The following is a 21,113-nucleotide window of genomic DNA, read 5'->3' as shown; positions in this document are numbered from 1 at the left end:
TTTATGATTTGACCTTCAAATGACCTCTAAATGACCTTTAGATGTCAACATTGAGTCAAAATGACCTTGAATTTGAATTCAGCGACTCTCAAAACATAAAAAAATATATTTTTCGGATTTTTATATCGCATTTTCTAAGTTTGACCTTCAAATGACCTTGAAGGTAAGGTCGTAGAGGTCATCTGACTTCAGATTTGAATTCAGCATCCTCAAAAACCTATGTAGGAATAGTTTCAGATTTTAAAACCTATTTTACATGATTTGACCTTTGAATGACCTTCAAATGACCTTAAATCGATCTGATGGCGAAAAACCGACGACGGATTCGGATTCAGCGACCCCAAAAACATAAAGTCTACTGGGTCCGGGCTCTGGGACTGAGCATTTTTTTTTTTTTTGTGCCTGTGTAATTAATAATGAGCATAACATAACATTACTTTAAAATGTTATGCTTAACATTTTTTTAATTGCAGTGCCGAAGAAAAGTCCTACTTGGGGGTATTTTGAGGAGCTCGAAGGGAACAGAGCGAGATGCGTTGAATGTAAAAACATTGTTAACTGGAGTGGAAACACTTCAAATTTGCATTCTCATTTGATCAGACAGCACAAAATTGTTTTACCCAAAGCTGTAAGTGCTGTAAGCCCTAAAATGGCCAACTTTGAGACTCTGAAAAAGTGTCATAGAAGGCCCCAATTTTTCTAAAAATTTTTTTGGACAAATCGGACATCAAATACAACAAGTTTTTCATATTTGTAGAAAAAAAATTTTTTGGGCCATTCGACTTGACAGAGAATCGGCCAAATATATGGAAATAAGTTTGATAATATCATAAAATTATCTAAACACTCAAGGTATTTTTTTTCTACAAATATGAAAAACTTGTTGTATTTGATGTCAGATTTGTCCCAAAAAACTTTTAGAAAAATTGGGGCCTTCTATGACACTTTTTCAGAGTCTCAAAGTTGGCCATTTTAGGGTTTTTTTGAAATTCATGAAAAATCACAAATATTCAAATAATTCCTGGATCAGGGTAGAATGATTCAAAAGTAAAAGTGCCCAGCAACTTTTTTGTTGGAAATTGTCCAAATTTTTAGAAAAAAAGTATGCCAAAGTGATTGGAGCTATATAGTAAAGTGAAAAGCTCTCAAAAGTTGAAAAAAATATAAAATAAGAAATCTACTCGAGTTCGAACCGGACTTTCATTTCCTAAACTATGTAAAAAGCTTCCCAAAGATGTCAACTACTGCCTGATAAAATTTTGTAATGGGTCTTAAAGTTTAACGCAATGTAGACAACAATGTGTGGCGAAAAACGTGCAAAAAAGGTCAAAAATAGGCCTAAAATGCTTGAAATCACCAAAAACGCCTTTTCCATTTTGACCTAGGAAGACGATTTCATCAAAAAAATGCAATTTTTCTATATTTCTTTTGCGTAAATTTCGAAAAGTTCATTTACGAGCATTCGGCAAATGAACAGAAAAAATCTAAAAAAAATGTTGACACTGTCAAAATTTAGAATTTTTTAAAATAAATTCAACAGTATATTCGCGGTTGCTTACAAGTAAAAACACACATCATCGAAGTGCCGTGAAAAAAACACACCTCTTCGGAGCGCTGCAAAAAAAAACACACCTCATCGGAGCGCTGCGAAAAAAAAACACCTCATTGAATGCCATGAAAAAAAAAACAGCACATTGGATGCCACAAAAAAAAACACAGCTCATTGGATGCCGCAAAAAAACACAGCGCATCGAAACTTGTTGCGTTTTTTTTCTGCTATGTTTTTTTTCGCGGCATCCAATGAGGTGTGTTTTTTTTCGCGGCATCCAATTTGCTGTGTTTTTTTTCACGGCATCCAATGTGCTGTGTTTTTTTTCATGGCATTCAATGAGGTGTGTTTTTTTTCGTGGCGCTTCGATGAGGTGTGTTTTTTTTCACGGCATTCAATGAGCTGTGTTTTTTTTTTCGGGGCATTTTATCAGTATGTTTTTTTCGTAGCATTTTTCACTGTGTTTTTACTCGTAAGCAACAGCGAATATATTATTATATACTTTAAAATTAATTTCATGCAAAAAAAACGACTTACCGACCAAGAGTTTTTATGTAAAATCGCAAAATCGAACTCAAAAATTTACTCAACGATGGTGATTACTCTGTGTCAAGATTACTGAAGTTTTGGGGAGCCAAAAAAAGTCGAGAGTAATTACAGTGGAAAATTATGAAACTGAAAAATAAACAGAATTTTAAAGGTAAGTGATAATTGTAATTTTAATTGATATCATTAGTCATTAAATTATTATTAGTCATTAAAAGCTCTATTCTGGAATTATCGTCCTTATTCTTTACCGATTTTCCGTCCCAGTGTACACCGTGGCACGCACTTGTGTGTGTGCGCACATGGATAAAGCAGCAAACGTTGGTGTGCGACTGCACACGTACGCCGCGACGCGCACTTGCATGGAGCAGCTCACGCTTGAATGGAGAATGACTCGCGCTTGCGGCCACGTATCAAAATCGTGATGCTTCGGTCATAAAGCACGCGATTTAATGATCGGGCCGGGCAATAAGTAAATCCTGGATGCCAGCGAAGGTCGTGTCCCGACGTACGCCGATGCTCGGGCAAGTGGACCAAGCAATTAAGAGAACGACCCGAGCATCCACTAGAATATTTGTTTATATTCCCCGCAAAAACGACCGGATGCAAAAATGCGCGGACCGCAAGCTCAGGAGGACACATAAGTCAACGACGATCTCCACCCGAACAAAGGGGGTGCCACAGAAACAGCCAGTATATATACCAGGACGTGAGGGAGTCTCGAGGCTCATTTTCATTCACGGCTTCTTCTTTTCACGGTTCAGTCACGGCGCGTTCACTCAAAGCTCGTGCACTCAAAGCTCGTTCATCCGAGGCTCGTGCATTCGCGATTCATCCTCAGCCCAGTCTGTGGCTCGGCTCCGAACAGATCAAATCAGTCACAACAGTGCAAGTCAGTTATTCGAAAAGTGCGCGAGATCGTTCAGCTACAACCACCGACGTCGCCCAGCACGCCGACGCCGTGCCGCCCTCGTCGACGCCGCATCACCCTCGCCTACGCGGCACCAGCCGAGATTACACCGCCACGGGCCCGCCCTCCAACTCATCTGCCGCTCAGCGAACGACGCCGCCGAAGACAATCCGGTATATTGTAAGCTCACTCTACTGTATTTTAGATTTAAGTTTGCTCAATAAACCGTCTCTTGTGAAATCTCGTGTAACTCTTTGTTCATCTCACCTCACCCCAGAGACAACCGCGAGTAAAGTCAAGCCCTTCAGTCAGACGACACATATTATTATTATTGTTATTATTATTAAAGTAATCGATGGGCTAAAAACCCGTCATTACATAAGATACATTACGCAAGCATTGAGACTATCGAATCCTCGAAGAAATTCTTCTTCTGCGTACACTTGATCGCAATGATTTTTTTATGATCGTCATTTTTTTAACTTTTTCACCCCGATCGATAGCATGAGCATTTAAAATTGAAGCGGCCTGGCGATCACTAATACTGCATCTATCGAGCATAGAAGTCAAATTTTCACCACAAACTTTCAATTTTTGACGCTTTCTTGGGGGTTCATAATAAGCGTTATGTTCTGTTTTTCTCAGAATTTGTTGACAATTGTGAAAACTGCGACGAAAAATAATTCATGTCGTCATCATCCACAATACTCGGAATCACGTTATTACTTTTCACATATTCTGACACTTCAAATTTTGCCGAAAGTTTCATTTTGAACGCTGCTTCATTTTGGGTGATAGTTTTCCTTTGTCTTTTTTTCGGTCATTTTTCATTTTTTCGCAATTTGGACTAAATGATAAAAAGTCACTTTATACTTCCTTATACCTTTTCCCTTCCCATACCTTTTTTTTCTATAATATTTTTTCAATAATTCGGCTGCAATTTGTGCACTTTTTGCGACGTTTTTATTGATCACATAGTGGTAAAAAAACACAGAAAAAACTTCGTTTTTCGTTGGAAAGCTGTGTTCTACGAAATCAGGACGTAATTTTCTAATTAGAAAAATTCTACTGTACGCATCAACTGTATCACTGCTATGAATAAAGGAATGTGTATTAATTATGATAAAAATGAACTTGAAAATTTATCATAAAAACAGCATCGTCGACTCATTTTTATTACCTAAAAAAATCTATTTTTTCCATCCCTCCGGCAAAAGTATTTACTTTCGCCGTACGCGTAGCATAGAAAAAAAAGGACTTTTGCCCACTTCTGCGTGCCCGACAGATGCAGCGGTTGTTATGGCCAGCTCAGCCTAGCAAAGAAATATTTATAATTTTATTGTTCATATTACTTAGCCTACAATTTGTCGGAGACACATCAATGCGTAGAGACATTATAATAATTACGCGGTAAAAATTATGCGGAGTCCTGAAATATCATTCGCGGATGATGGTATGTCCACGGACGGGGAGGAATGTTGTGTGTAACTTGTTACACACGAGTCAAAATGAAAAAATGTTATTTATATTAATTTTATTGATGCTCACCCCCCCCCCCTCCCCGACTCGCTTCGCTCGTGATGCTTATGTCGGGGCGAGCATCAAAATCCGAAGCTTAATTCGTAGTCAGAGTCGTATTTTAAAAGTTAGTATGACTCGCTACGCTCATGATGCAAAAAGTGATGGAGAGAATTATTCACAGCACATGTTACTGATTTTATATAAGAGTCAGTAATAACCATAACCGCTTTGTTTTCTGCACGACCAATTGAAGACAAGTCAGGACCTCGATGCGAAAGAAAAAACAAATGCAAGTCCATATGTGCATTGAAATCTTGGATTTATTTTTTTTTTTTAAGGGGGGAAAGGCACCTAAAATCTAAAAAAAAAAATTTTTTTTCATTGACTTTTTTGATAGGATTTTTCCTTGGCTTTCCAGTGCCGTGATCGGAATTTTAAAATGTTAACTGTACCGTGACGTACAGGTTATTTAGTACCGATACTTTTACGATTATTTAGAAAAAATGAATGAAACGACTCAAAGATATATCGTGGCCAATCTTTCATGAATCTCGAGACTTTCATAAGTCCGTAGCGCCATCTATTGATACTCGTTTTATTCTTTGGTTAGAGTACATCCAGCAGAAATTTGTTTGTTTACATGGCTATAGGTGTACAGTAACGCCACCACTCGCAGCACGTGGGTTTCGGCATATCTTCTGTCTCTCTCTGTTTCGTGCACGAGCCCTGATCAAATGTCAACAACAGTCTGCTGACTGCTTCTTGATTTTCCAATGGCTAAAAATTACATTTTTTTTAAAGTGAAAAAAGTATATGTAGAGTGCAATTATATCTTTGCAACTCAACATAGTGTTTCATAATAAAGCTATGAAGAAGTTTCAATAGCTTGTTATAAAAATGTGACATTTTTAGCAGTTCTAATTCAAGAAATACAGAAGTACATATGTAAATTGACATATATACATCAGTGTATATGTATGTCACTGTACTTTATGTATGTGTATATGACTGTATCATATATATTATTGTATGTTGCATGTGATGAACAAGATTAGTGATAATTGATCAACTTGTAGTGATTTATTTCCAAGTATCTAGTGATAAATGTTTTATGAATGTTAGTGAATAGGTAGAAGACTGGGTTCAAGTTCTAATGTGAGATTGTGTATATTTGTGTGAAAAGTTGATTTGGACATAATCAACTTAGTTACCAGTTTCCACATAAAACCCATATTAGCGTATACTAATATTTTAGTACAACTTATAAAATGTAGTAATGAAATTGGCGCATTTGGCTTTGTGTGGCTGTCTGGGATAATTAAACATTGTCCTTGTGGGTCCAATATGTTGAAAATTCAAATTGAATTACTGTTCTTTATCGTCCAAAAAGTTTTAAGCAGCCTCAGTGACATGAGAGTATCATTATGACATATATTGATGTATTTTGGTTTTTTTCAACTCTTGGGCAGTTACGTTTAATCTCAAAATTGCTTGCATGCCGTAACTTTTAATGAGAACCGTTTGAGCAATTGAGCTGAAACTTTCAGGGGTTGTTCTACATGTGAATGGCTACAAACGCAAGCACTTTCAAAGGTATTGGACAAAATTTGCACTTTTTTCAGGCTACATCCCTAGCATAATTGTATTTTATTATATAGTATTAATGAATAAATGTGCATATGTGGCTGGCAAATTGTGTATAACTAATTAAAAAATCTGAAAGTGCTTGCGTTTGTAACCACACATCTACTGATCAAAATGAGACCCCAAGGACCATGATTGAACCATCGGTTCTAGCTGGATCCTACGGCACAGGGGTACCTGTCAGGACTGTGGGCTTGCTTCATCGAGGAGGGTTCTATGGTGACTGGGACCTCAATTTTCATATTCCAGAGAGAAAAACTTTGAAAAAAGAGTGAAGAAAACAGAGTTTTCTCTGTATATTCCAAAAAAAATTTTTTTCTTCATAATTAATACATTTTTCATAAATGTAGGTTTAAGGTACCTTTCCCCCCTTAATTCATTTAGATAATTTCATGAAAACTTTTGCGCGGGGATAAAAAAAAAATTATTTCTTACACAGGTGAAAAATGAAACAACCTCATACACGTGTTTCATTTCTCCCCCTTGCAAGAAAATCTACTATATATAAGAATTGAACTAGATTTAAATAATCAAAACTCTAAAATGAATAAATAATACCAGAACTTAATTTAAAACTTTTTAAGGTTGGACTAGCAATAAATTAATAGTATAGAACTGATTGGATTCTCTCAACTCTGTGACTGTGAACAATAATATTTTAACAATCGAAAGAGTAAAAGTTCGAAATTTAAATCTAGCCATTGCATAAACTAAGGTGCAAGACCAAAAAACGAGCGGGTGAACGATTTTGGATCTCTGTGATTGGCTGACATTCGACAGCTCGAGTCACGCGACGGGACAGCAACGCGCTGCAGTCTTCTCTCTCGAACGCATGTATTCGTTTGTGCGTATGTGTGAGTGACTGTGTATGTTGTTAATGTTGTTTCTATTCTAATTATATAATATATAGGCACTCGGACCATATCATAGTATCATAGTGTCGGAAACTTTCACTAACTTATGTTTGAGTCGTTCGATGACCTGAAGGGTCGATAATACATGCAAGTCTTTGAGTATTTCATGGCCAAGTTGCTTTATTTCTCCTAAACTTTTTCGGCTATTCGCCTAAATAACAGCAACAAATGAGATTATTGCCATTTTTCCGACGAAAAGTGAGGTTCCGTAGATAAAGAATGGTGATACTAGCGAGAATTCGAGTTTCCGCTAAACCACGTCTTCCACTTTTGTCTAAACTTTGTAGATAGTTAGACCATGTCAGAGAATCTGAGTGTCGAAAACTATCACTTTCTAAAGTTTAAGTCGTTCGATGACCTTACGGGTCGATAATACTTGCAAGTCTTTGACTATTTCATGGGCTAGTTGCTTTATTTCTCCTAAACTTTCTCGGCTGTTCATCTAGATAACAGCATCACATGAGATTATTGCCATTTTTCCGGCGAAAAGTGAAGTTACCGGCATAAAGAATGGTGATACCAGCGAGTCATTGAGTTTCGTTTTACCTGCGTGCCCAACTATTGTCCTACTTTATTAATAAGTAAAAATGATTTTTTACAGAACTGAACTCTACGCGCGTTTGAATACACTCGTGTGTGCAAGCTGCATATAGCGCGCTTTTATCTATAAGCCAATATGCTAGGGGTGTGCGAATACCCGATTTTTTTCGAGTACTCGAGTTTTTTCGGGCATTCGCCCTCTTTTTAGTTAAAAAAATTTGTTTGAAAACGTTGCATGTATCAATACGTGGAGCTCGTGAAGAGCGCAATAGGAAAAAAGTATAAACAACTGAGGAACGTCAGTTGTGACACAGACCAGCAGAGTTATATTCTATTTATATTTATTATATTTGTAATATTTAATTTAATAATGATACATTTTATTAATGAGACAAAGTTTTTTGTTAAGAAAATCCTACATTCTCCAATTTTCATGTGAAAAACCTAGCATCACTACATTTTCAGTAAGAAGTCTAGATCTTCTCTCACTCACAATTGTTCCAGCATGTGAAAAGCAGCGTTCGCTGCTGGCTGATGTCGAAACAACTCCCAGAGTATCTAAAGCTATTTCACTAAGCTTAGGGTAGTTATCTTTGTTATTCGATCACCAAGTTAGAATATTTTCCCTCATTCAAATGCACGGTTCGTCGAGATATCTTTGAAACTCGTTTTTGAACTCGATCTCGTCTTCCCTACTGTCCTTTTCGGCCAAACATATTCTGGACCGCATCATTATTTCCATTGGATTCAGATCATCTGTTAAAATGTATCATGCGCATTATTCATAAAAATTTTATTTTTAACTTACAATTAGTAGTATGAAAAATCAAAAAAAAATTATATTTACCTTCATTCATTTCAGTGGGTATAGGATGTACCTCTCCAACGGTATTGTTAGCTCCAGTGAATTGCTCAAAAACTTCACTTACGCAAAGATTTTCCTGACTTTTCTCATCGAATAATTTATTTTTGAACTGTGGGTTTAAAGTCATCGCAATCCACAACAAATCGTTATCCCAATAAACTTTGAGTCGATTCTAAATTAATTAAAATAATTACAAGTTGAATTATATCTTCATAAATACATATAAAAGCACGTGAATATTAAAAATTTTTACTTTCATCAACACTGCGCAAGCCAGCTTTTTCGTTCCAACAACACGTTCAAATCCCTTTGTGAGCTGCTCTTTTAATATTGTTATTACTGGAATAATTCTGCTAATAGTGCTGTACTGCTCGCCACTCATAAATCTAGTTGCCTCCTTGATAGGAGCAAATAAATTGATGTACAGTAGATGCCGCTTATAAGAATCACGATGGGACCAGACGTTTTGATTCGTATAAACGGCTGATTCAATTAAACGATGCAGTAAGAAATTGTAAATACTAATAAAAAAAAAAACGTTTATAGGTTTGTCAAATTTAACCGTTTTTCAAATTTTATTACGCGTCAATGGAATACTTGTTGCTTGGAGGAAGCTACTACAAAAAATTCATCAATTTTTGATTGTTTCTTATTAGTGCGGACTATTTTTTGAACGACTTTAAGAATTTTCTCAACATCTTCGTCTTTTCCACACCTTTTTCTTTTACGATTTAAACTTCCGTTTTCAATGTTAGCCGCTTCTAGGTCATGACGATTTTTCAAAATCCTATTGAGTTGCGTCTGTGAAACTTCTAATTTTGCTTCTGCTTCACGTTGACTGCACTTTTCGAGCAAGTCGTACTGTTTTAGTAACTCTTTCTTCTGGAGCAACGTTAAATCTTTTCTAGGCATGGTGAATTTCGAATTTTATATTTGTTTACTTGATGACGGTTCAATATCGTTTGATTCGTATAAACGGGTTTTGATTCCATTATACTGAAATCGGGACTTTTAATTAAGGGGGGAAAGGTACCTTAAACCTACATTTATAAAAAATTTATTAAAAATGAAGAAAAAATTTTTTTTTGGAATATACAGAAAACTCTGTTTTCTTCACTCTTTTTTCAAAGTTTTTCACTCTGGAATATAAAAATTGAGGTCCCAGTCACCATAGAACCCTCCTCGATGAAGCAAGCCCACAGTCCTGACAGGTACCCCTGTGCCGTAGGATCCAGCTAGAACCGATGGTTCAATCATGGTCCTTGGGGTCTCATTTTGATCAGTAGATGTGTGATTACAAACGCAAGCACTTTCAGATTTTTTAATTAGTTATACACAATTTGCCAGCCACATATGCACATTTATTCATTAATACTATATAATAAAATACAACTATGCTAGGGATGTAGCCTGAAAAAAGTGCAAATTTTGTCCAATACCTTTGAAAGTGCTTGCGTTTGTAGCCATTCACATGTAGAACAACCCCTGAAAGTTTCAGCTCAATTGCTCAAACGGTTCTCATTAAAAGTTACGGCATNAAAAAAACCAAAATACATCAATATATGTCATAATGATACTCTCATGTCACTGAGGCTGCTTTAAACTTTTTGGACAATAAAAAACAGTAATTCAACTTGAAATTTCAACATATTAGACCCACAAGGACAATGTTCAATAATCCCAGACAGACACACAAAGCCAAATTATAAGTTTTACTAAAATGTTAGCATACGCTAATATGGGTTTTATGTGGAAACTGGTAACTAAGTTGATTATGTCCAAATCAACTTTTCACACTAATATACACAATCTCACATTAGAACTTGAACTCAGCCCTCTACCTATATTCACTCACATTCATAAAACAACAATCATTGGATCTATAGTTGGAAATAAAATCACTCAAAATTGATCAATTATCACTAATCTTGGTTATCACATGCAACATACAATAATATACATGATACAGTTATATACACATACATAAAGTACAGTGACATACATGTACACTGATGTATATATGTCAATTTACATATGTACTGCTGTATTTCTTGAATTTGAACTGCTAAAAATGTAACATTTTTATAACAAGCTATTGAAGCATCTTCATAGCTTTATTATAAATCACTATGTCAAGTTGCAAAGATATAACTTCACTGTACATGTACTTTTTTCACTTTCAAAAAAATGTAATTTTTAGCCATTGGAAAATCAAGATGCAGTCAGCAGACTGTTATTGACATTTGATCAGGGCTCGCGCACGAAACAGAGAGAGACAGAAGATATGCCGAAACCCACGTGCTGCGAGTGGTGGCGTTACTGTACACCTATAGCCATGTAAACAAACAAATTTCTGCTAGATGTACTCTAACCAAAGAATAAAATGAGTATCAATAGACGGCGCTACCGACTCATGAAAGTCTCGAGATTCATGAGAGAATGGCAACGATATATTTTTAAATAATCGTAAAAGTATCGGTTCTGAATAGGCTGTACATCACGGTACAGTTAAAATTTTTAAATTCCGATCACGGCACTGGAAAGCTGAGGAAAAATCCTATTAAAAAAGTCAATAAAACAAAATTTTTTTTTTTGAGATTTTAGGTACCTTTCCCCCCTTAACATGTAAAAGTATAGAGGGAAATCGGGACCAAGCGTTTTGATTCGTATAAACGGCGGATTCGATTAAGCGAGATTCATATAAGTGGCATCTACTGTATATATCAATTTTATTGTAATCTGACGAATCCAAACGAGGAATATTTGGTCGCTCACACCATACTCCTTCCAAAGCAACTCTTAATTTTTTAATGCGTGCAAACATGTCGTAGCACGAGTCCCACCTTGTCCTGCAATACTGAATTAATTTTAATGGCTCCTCTAAGTGTTCCGAGAGTCTTGTTTGGAATTCGTCTAAAAGACAAGAGGAGTTAGCTGAGCGAGCGAAATGTCCAACTACAGTACTAGCTTTTAGAATAAGCGCACTTGAATTTGTAATTTTTTCCTTGCAGTCGTCGACGCAAAGTTGAAGCGTATTGTCAAAGCACGGCAGTCTTTTCCATTCTTGCGTCATTGCAATTGCTGCTCGAACATTCGAGGCGTTATTAGTCACCCAAACTATTTTAGATTTGGTACTCAGATCAATATTCCACTCCGACAAAATCTCGAACATATGAGAATGGATATTGGTAGCAGCATGTGTACTACACAATTCTTTTACCCCGAAACAAATATTTTTGAGGCAGAAATTTTTGTCCAAGTAGTGCATCGTTAGAGACATATAACCGTCGGTAGCTCAAGACGTACCCGAAAAAACTCGAGTACCCGAAAATTCGAGTACTCGACTCGAACTCGAAAAAAAAACTCGACCCGATCGAGTCGAGTTTTTCCGGGTACTCGCACACCCCTACAATATGCCTTGATTTTTGTTTTGTCAATTTTAGCGTCTTTTTTTCCACTGTAATTACTCTCTTTTTTTGGCTCCCGAAGACTTCAGTAATCTTGACACAGAGTAATCACCATCGTTGAGTAAATTTTTGAGTTCGATTTTGCGATTTTTCATAAAAACTCTTGGTCGGATAAGTCGTTTTTTTGCATGAAATTAATTTTAAAGTATATAATAATGGTACACTGAATAGGCAACCTTGAGGTACAAAGTAGCGGGAACATCTCGACTTCCTCGAGGAAAGTCGTCACTGAGATTGTATTTGTACCTAGTGCACTGAATAAGCCGACCGGGTGTTCAAAGTTGCGAAAACATCTCGACGTCCTTGGGGAAAGTCGTCGCCGGGGCTGTATTTGTACCTGGTGAGCCGAATAAGCCACCCTGGTGCTTAAAGTAGCAGGAACATCTCGACTTCCTCGAGGAAAGTCGTCACTGAGATTGTATTTGTACCTAGTGCACTGAATAAGCCGACCGGGTGTTCAAAGTTGCGAAAACATCTCGACGTCCTTGGGGAAAGTCGTCGCCGGGGCTGTATTTGTACCTGGTGCACCGAATAAGCCATCCTGGTGCACAAAGTAGCGAAAACATCTCGACTTCCTCGGGGAAAGTCGTCACCGAGATTGTATTTATACCTGGTGCACTGAATAAGCCGACCGGGTGTACAAAGTATAGCGAAAACATCACACATAGAGCATCGAGTAAGCTTCCAGGGTATTGTAAAATTTTCGACCAGAAGAGAATCCTCGATTCTATGTTATGTAACGAGCAGGTTAGTACGGATGTATTCCTGTGCGGGGACATCGCGACTTCTAGAAGTAAAGTCATCGTCGAACCTGGACTTCGATCTGGTTGGACGAGCGGGTCTTCACTCTTTCAATCCGATACGTGTACAGCGAGTAGCGTCTACGTATACATACAAATACATAAACTATACGTATATGTATGTTGCGCGAGAACACGTATACTATACTCTGCGTGAGAACACTTGTATACACTAGCGTGATAACATTTTTAGAGTGAGGACACTTTTCATGCGACTCATATATTCACTTTCGTTTCTGTAGGAAATAGTGGACTGTTGGAAAATCTAAATAGCTCATATTGATAGGATTTTTTCCAAGGAATCTGATGGGCTTATCAGATTTTCGATAACTCTTATCAAATTCAAATGAGAGCGAAAAGAAAGTCTGCGGGAAGGTATGGGCTGTATATGAGTAGCGGCGTGTCGTCACTTAGTTCCTGTCATACTTGCCAGGTGGAGCGCGACACGCGCTCCTCGATAATATATGCTGTTGAATTAATTAGAAAAAAATCCTACATTTTGACAGTGTCAACATTTTTTTTTAGATTTTTTCTGTTCATTTGCCGAGCGCTCGAAAGTGAACTTTTCGAAATTTACGCAAAAAAAATATTAAAAAAGTGCATTTTTTGATGAAATCGTCTTCTTAGGTCAAAATGGACAACGGGATTCGATTCTACGTACAAAAATACGTAAGAAAACGTATTGTTAATATTGATTTTACCCTCAGAACACAGTTGGCAATGTATGATCTTATTTAGCGATGCTGTCCAATTTTCGCACCACGTTTTTTAATTTTTAAATTCTGTCGACAGCTCTACAGGGGACCTAGCGACATGAGATTGAATACCAAGAGGCCCAAATTTGACGCTTTTTTTAATAGATTTTAGGAATTCTTAAAGAGAGTGATAGATGGCCCCGAAAATTCTGAAAAAATTCAAGCAGATTCTTTGAAAAATTTTAAAACTTCTTATCGTCACATTTTTTCATTTAAGTACTTCTATATCGATATAGAAAATAACAAAGATTTTTTCATAATGTGGAAAATCCTCTTAAAAATGGGCCCTAAGGCCCATGAGATCAAACTAAGCACAGGAAGCTTCAGTATTGGGTACCAGGAGACCCCAAAAAAATTTTGGAGCAAATCCATGACCCGGAACTGGGGTGGTCTCCTTGTAAGCACAGAGAGCTAAAGTATAGGGTACCAGGAGACCCCAAAAAAATTTTGGAGCAAATCCATGACCCGAAGGTGAGAAGGTCTCCTTGTTAATCTATATATTCTTAACAATGAGGGCGCACTTGTATAGCGTTACTTAAAATTGTACCGACACGTGGCGCTTTGAGGTCAATGAGTCGACTATTCGAACTATAAGAAACATATTTATATAAAATAAAAAGTCTCTATTAAAGATTAGCTTTTTCCCTCATTATATACGCGGATTTCGCTTTACGCGGAACTTTTCCGGAACGTATCCCCCGCGTATAATGAGGTATGCCTGTTAATTCGAAAATTCCATACAAATTCCCTGCAATACTTTGATAATCGTGGTCACCTCTCATCATGTTTATATCGTGATTCCTTGACAGTAACATGTCTAGAAAAAATCGAGAAATTGATTTTTGGCAAAAATTTTTACGTTTTTTTTTTGTTTAAATAGCTATAACTTTTTTACTATCCAAACAATAAAAATTTAAGGGCATTAAATTTTGCATCGAAATAGGTCCGTGTTTTTAAAAAACTAACTACAAAAAGATCACTGCGAAAACCAATGAAAAACCCAAGCATTTTGGTCGTTAATGGTTTGATACAATATTTTATTGAAGCATGCTAAGCTTTGCTCGCTTGCAGTAGCTAGATGTTGATTTTGGAATCATAATTTTTAAATCATAATGAATTCATTTATTAATAAGAATTTTTATATTCCAGTTAGTTATTGGAGGAGCTACACTTGATAGTGTTTTGCAAATAAATCATGAATCATTATTTGTATGTATTATTTTTTATTACCATTTTAAATAAGTATTTCATACCCGGGTAAAATAGTACATCAGATCTTTTTTTTCCATATTTTTTATTTGATATCTGTAAAAACATTAAATAGGCAAAAAGAAAATATTGGTGATATAAACGGCAAGAGATTTTTTGGTAGCTTTCCAAAGCTAGTCTGGCCTAGGTTAAGTCAAGTTTTTGCAAGTAATTTGTCTCTTTTTTTCTTCGTGAAGCAAGACTTTAAGTTAATTTATTACTTTTTTGAGATACCTTTTATTTTCGGCATTTCTAGTGGAATGACAGACTTCCTTATTTTTTTTCTTTGATTTAGCTTCAATTAAATTGGATATGATACTTTGTTTATGGCTTAGTGTTGGAATTGGTTGATTAGTGACAAGGATAAAGGGATGAAATTATGACACAATTCATGTTCTCTTGAACAATGAAAAACTTTATTTATCACCAACTGCACTTCACTGTGCACTCTGCACTTCAACACAAAAGACAAAAAAAATGTCAAACTCTTAGTATGTAAGTAGTAAAAGGAACAAAAGGAAACAAGGTAATTATTTTTCGCAAAGATGCGCTCTGCTCTGTGGGTCGCAGAATAGTGGGACACGGCAGAGACACGCATGTGCTCGCGCGGAAGGGGGGGAGAGAGACTCGTGCGAAATCGCGTCGCGCTGTCACCTCGTCCACTGCTGCCCTCTCACACACTCGTACATACGGCTCGCACAGATACGGCTATCTATGCATCGCCGACACTTAGCACTATTGTAGTGGATACCACGGATACTGAAGATTGAAGAGTCTCGTTGAAGAATTCAATACTGCTCTCGAGATTTTGAACTGTCCGAAAGAAAATGCCACAATGTACTCTCCTAGAAGGAGAGTTACTCTCTCTACTATTTTTTTTAAATTTTTTCCAACTGGCTTTGTTTGAAAAGTGGTTTTTAGAGACACATAGTAGTGATGATGACCGGTGAATGATGGAAGCTAAAGCGTACATTAAACTTTTTATCAATACCTTTAGCAATCGCCAAATCGATCATATCCGGTCTTTTGTTTGGATCTGATGGCCACGATTTAGGCGTGAGATATTAAGCTACAAAAATGCAACCCTCAAAAACAGTGGCTTCTGTCTCGGGTTTGCCGGTAACAAGTCTTATACGTCTAATACATGCATATTGTTATGTGAGCTAATATATTGTGACTTCTACGTCACTACATGTATGTATATTGCAACATTATTGGCTCTTAAAGCACATGCAAGTGAGTATAGAATATGTAGTAGCGAGTGCTTCTGCAAAGCGGACTCGCTAAATATTCGTGTAGCTTGCTGCGCGAGTATAAAAGGGGGGCCGTAGTCAACTTACCACAGCGAAGGAAAGACTGCAGCTCACTTACAAATTATTCAATGCTTTTACATACCAGCAGCCCGAAAGTAGCATTTCCCTGCCACCGCGCTAAACTGGATATTGCTATTTTCGGGCCCGGGGTATGTAAAATCTTCTAATAGCCTCTACCGGGAGAAAAGAAAGCCTCAGTGCACTTGCTAATCGACCTCGGCTTCGCTTCGGTCGCTTATTTCAGGTGCCCTGGGACTTTTCTATTTTTCTCGGCCTTGGTCAGTAATATACTATTACTATTAATATTGAAACCCGGTCAAGCGTTGCGTCTCGAACCTCGACAGGTCTCTGGTAGTATTTCTTACGCGCCTAAAAAGTGAGAACTTGGAAGAAAACGTAAAAATACAAATTCGGTTTTGGACTTGTAATGTTCAATTGTATGATTCTTTTTTTTTATTTATTCATGACGAGAAATCTTTTTATTATTGAAAGTACGGAAAATATTATTAATTATCAAAATAACTTGTACGAATTTATCGTGAGTACACACAGAGTTCGGTGATAGCTTTACAATTATCGTCTAATTTCAACCAAGGAAAACGAGATCTTCAACACCGAAATACAGATTTGAATTACCGGAGAAACACGCAGTATTGCGACGTTTGGATCACCCTGGAGATGACGAGGAAAACTTGGCTGCTCTGCACTGCTTGGCTGGGAAAGACACGAACTGCTGCTAGTTGGCCGCTGGGCTCTTCCTTCACCCTGGATCCGAGATGCTAAAGAAGAAATCGCGACTAGGAAGTGACGAAGGAGAGATTCGACTTGTATTACTACAAGGAGAATCAGCGTCAATCTCTTGCTCAATAACTTCACAGGCGAGAATTCAGGTACAATCATAAGTTCTCGTAGAGTTATTTGTAGTGAGAGAAAACTTTATGCAAAAAGCTTACGCACTCGTACGCCCATTGGCGTGGCAGCGGTAGGTTGTTTTCGGAAAAGTCCACTAACTATAGGACAGTGGCAAAGAAGGATAGTTGAGAACACTAAATACTTTGGTGTGTTTCATTGTTATATTTCAATTATCAATGCCGTTTTATCCTCGGCTTGCTCCTTAAATAGGTCAATTGTAAGTGCTCTCGATGCACTCTCTCTTTGAGTCGAGTCGCCAAAATTTCCCACTAGTTCATGGTCATTTCGTACACATGCTGATTTCGCAATTAGTGCGACAAAGAGAGAATTTTCGCAGAACGATTGATTGATTGATTGTCGTCACGTGGATGACGTCATGCGGTCACGGATGCTGCGTTGGGGTCCAATGCTGCTCTCTCTCTACTTGGCTGTGGCTGGGACTCTGGCGTGCTAGAGGTGGGGGAGTCGCAAGATCGCTCTCGCGTATGCAAATGAGCTCGGTAGTGGGTAAATGTGAACGTAGCGAGTCTTTCCTCTCTTGGTGTACTCATGTCGCCTGCATGCACAACGGGAGACGTTGCACGTTTTGCTTCACTCACGTGAGCGAGCCGTAAAATACGTTGCAATATATCAAAAGTAGTATGCAATTATATTTTATTTTATGAGTGATTTTGTAACTAACTTGTCAGTAAAAATTAAGGAAAATTTGTGTATTAATTTTTAATTTACATATATTTTTGTTCGACATATACAAGAGAAAAGTATTTTAACTATTTCCATATCAGACTAGTTTTAAAATAACAAATAATTGTCAAAATATTCAATTCTTTTTTGTTGGTGGAAATGTTCTTTATTTGTACAGTAAATTTTTTCAAATTGAGGATGAATTGATTTTAAGATTCATTCACCTATTAACAACTATTTGTTGCGAAACTCTCAAATTAAAACATTGCACACAATTTTTTATATAAAAATGTCATTATCGAATAATACTCATTTACTACTAGTCACAACTACACTTGTTTTTAAGTTCGATTGATTTTCATCAAAATCTGAAGAATGTAAAGATAGATGTTTAGATGGATTCCGTTTTTCAATTTCACTCATTTCAAAGTCATTTTTTAAGAACAATTGTTCACTATGGAAAAGTGCTCCTCGATGATAAACAGGTGGAGTTGGTTCTTCTAGAATCAAGGCGCAATGACTATTTGTATCACTTTCTGTACTCATTTCTTGAATGTTATTTCCATTTGATATCTGTTTATGGATTGTTAAACCTGACGAATGATGGCAAAATGATTTTTGACCTGACAGAAAAAATTAAATGTTTTTAAATTCATTGCAATAATAACAGTGATATCAAAAACATTTTCTTCAAATGTAAAGTAAATTAATAAATACTCAAATTTAATATTAATTTCTTCAACTGATAATTAGTGGCTGACTGGCATGAAGGATTTTAAGAATTTTTTTTCAATATTTTTGGGTTATCAACAGAGGCCTCATGGTTTGGGCTTTGAAAATATGTTTTTGTTCTTAATTAAGCGGAAAATTAAAAACTTTTTTGATTCGAATTTGGCCATTACTCAAACATTTGAAAAGTTTATCAAAAAATTCAATGGTAATCTTGTTGATTATTTTTTTCTAAAGTTGATTATTTACGAGTAAAATATACTTAATAATTTTAGTACATTTTTTTTAAAAAATGTATTTTTTGATGTCCACCATTTCAAATCTTGAAATTTTACGAACGATACTTTAAATATTAGGTTGTTTTTCATTATTTTGGGTATTGCAGGCCATAGTTTAAGTCTCCTTTATAAATACTCGAGCCGAAATACCTTTATAAATAATTCGAGCCAAAGTTTTTTTTGAGGATTCAAAATTGTGTTTTTCCTCAATAAATCTTTTATAACTTTTCTAATATGTGTCAGAGTTTAATTATCAACTCATTCAAAAAGTAAATTAAATCTCCTCTTTTAGAAAAAGCATAGCTAAAAGTATTAACAATTTATAAGCGTTCTGGTTGGTCGAGAGAGTGGCGCTGCAGAATGTATCAGTTTGTTGTTTATTGAGTATTGACCAGCGTTGTGAAAAGTCAAATTACATATGGCTGCCACGGCTTCGAGTGGGGATCGTTCTACGTTATCAAAGTGCACGCACCACGTCAATTTTATTAGTACGAATTAATTTATTTATTTGCCACGATTTGGGTGCGTAAAAAATGTCGTATTGTGTGCTAATACGAATGATTACGTACAGAGTATTTTATTTTACAATCGTATTATGCATTATTTTTACACACAAAAAAATATACAATAAAAGATTTCTTGTACGTATTACATGAATGTTAGAATATACATTTTATTTTTAGAATAATAATATTTTCTTTCCATTTATCATTATTCATAATTGTCGACATTGTTAAGGAAGAGTAGCACGTTTCTATACATTTTCAAATGTAAACGTGTTAGTTTTATTTAACAGCATCGTTATATTCATGACCCCTTTTGCTTCGGTTAGCCGCTGCGTGCGCGTCGATAACGCAGAACGATCCACGCACGAAGCCATGGCAGCCATATGTAATTTAGCATTTCACAACGCTGGTATTGACTGTAAGTTGAACGTTTTGATTAATTTCCCATAGGAGGCGTGAGCAAGTTGTAAAACAAAGATGAGTTCAGAGCGCGCGGAACGCGCTGTTTCAGTGGTTAGTTTTACATAAAAAATGGGTTCTCAAGTATTTTTTCGCTGCGTTGAGATGATTTAATTGCAGACTACAAAAAAGAATACAATTGGTTCGTTTGCGAGTTATTGGGTTAAGATAAATGATAAATCAACTAAGCGTCTGCACAACGTGGATACTATCCACTGGATAGTGTTTAATTTCATACGACGAATAAATTATCCTTATTAAAACGGTTCAAGAAGATCTTCTTTGGTGTAAACTGAGTTCTTTAAACTTTTGCTGTTGCAATGGTTTTCAGAAAAGTTTAATCTGTGCTTATTACCCTTTTTCTGCTGTGACGATTATTCAAAAAGTGTGATCTTCTCTTCATACTCGCGGTTCCCATGTTTGCGGATTTCGCTTTTTCGCGGTTTTGTGAATATGGTTAATAACCATTGGTTATCCCTCTGTATTCACGTATACAGTTCATCCGTTCACGGTTTTCTAATCACGGTTTCGATTTTTGAGCCGGATATGCAAGCAAAAATTTTGAAAAATTTCGGAAAATTTTCGTAAAATCAAAGTGTACAACGAGAAACTGCGTGTTTACGCCGGTAGTAGAATACTCGTACAGTAACTCAATAGCAGAAATATGTGTATAAAGCTTATTTTAAGCAAGTTTGATGATTTGATGATCAGTCTGACGGTTGCTTTCGTAAGGAAAACGTGTATTTGTTTTCTAAAGAAATTTCACTATTAATTTTGAAAAGATGGTTTCCTTAAATCGTAAAAATATAAAGAAAAGATGAAAAAGTTGGGTCGATCGCTGATAAAATACAATACAAACCACGAGTACCCGAAGAAAGGCATCGCAAAGTTCAGTTCTGACCAGGAGCCAAAAGTAGGCTACCTGGGGTGATATTCCGGATACTAACCTAGTGCCCATCAAGAGTGAGAGCAAAAGCAAGATTTTCAACTAGTAATTATATTGTTTAACTAGTTTTCACATTATGTAAGTATAAATATAGTTACATAAAAGCACTTAAAAAAATGCATACACACATTTCATTAATATAACTTTTCGTTTGACAATGTAATAGTTTTGCTTTCTACATAATTTATGTAAGATCCATCTTCTCCTTTCTTGTTCCCTTGTTGTTTTTTACCCGCGGGACCGCCGTTCGGCATCACTTCGCTCTATACCTAATGAATGGCTCAAGTGGTAGGGCTCTGGACTTGTAACCGACTGATCACCGGTTCCATTCCAGGTCTCTAAGAAACTTTTTCACTTTTTCAAAGTTTAGAATTTAATATACTCTAAATTATTACGTAAATAATTTCATTGTTTTATCTTCTACTTATAAAAAAAAGAACCGCTCAAAAGTGAGGCCGCTTAAGGGGGGAAAGGCACCTAAAATCTAAAAAAAAAAATTTTTTTTCATTGACTTTTTTGATAGGATT

General features: G+C 36.3%; 1 protein-coding gene across 3 annotated transcripts in view; it reads right to left on the bottom strand.

Annotated features, from left to right (window-relative positions):
• Window positions 1–2,167: 2,167 nt before the first annotated feature.
• LOC106649231 (CD63 antigen-like) overlaps window positions 2,168–21,113 on the bottom strand; it is a 34,001-nt gene continuing 15,055 nt past the window's right edge. For 2 of the 3 annotated variants that reach the window (XM_014366532.1, XM_014366531.1), the window contains exon 5: window positions 17,826–18,291. In XM_014366532.1, the coding sequence (XP_014222018.1) occupies window positions 17,978–18,291 (314 nt within the window). In that variant the 3' untranslated portion in view covers window positions 17,826–17,977. Of the gene's footprint in view, window positions 2,225–17,825; window positions 18,292–21,113 lie in introns of those variants that run through there. The other variant, XM_014366533.1, reaches the window with a different exon arrangement.

The sequence above is a fragment of the Trichogramma pretiosum genome, unplaced genomic scaffold, assembly GCF_000599845.2.
Source record: "Trichogramma pretiosum strain Unisexual culture from Peru unplaced genomic scaffold, Tpre_2.0 scaffold164, whole genome shotgun sequence".
NCBI classification, from domain to species: Eukaryota; Metazoa; Arthropoda; class Insecta; order Hymenoptera; family Trichogrammatidae; genus Trichogramma; species Trichogramma pretiosum.
This window is presented reverse-complemented; position numbering and strand designations above follow the sequence as displayed.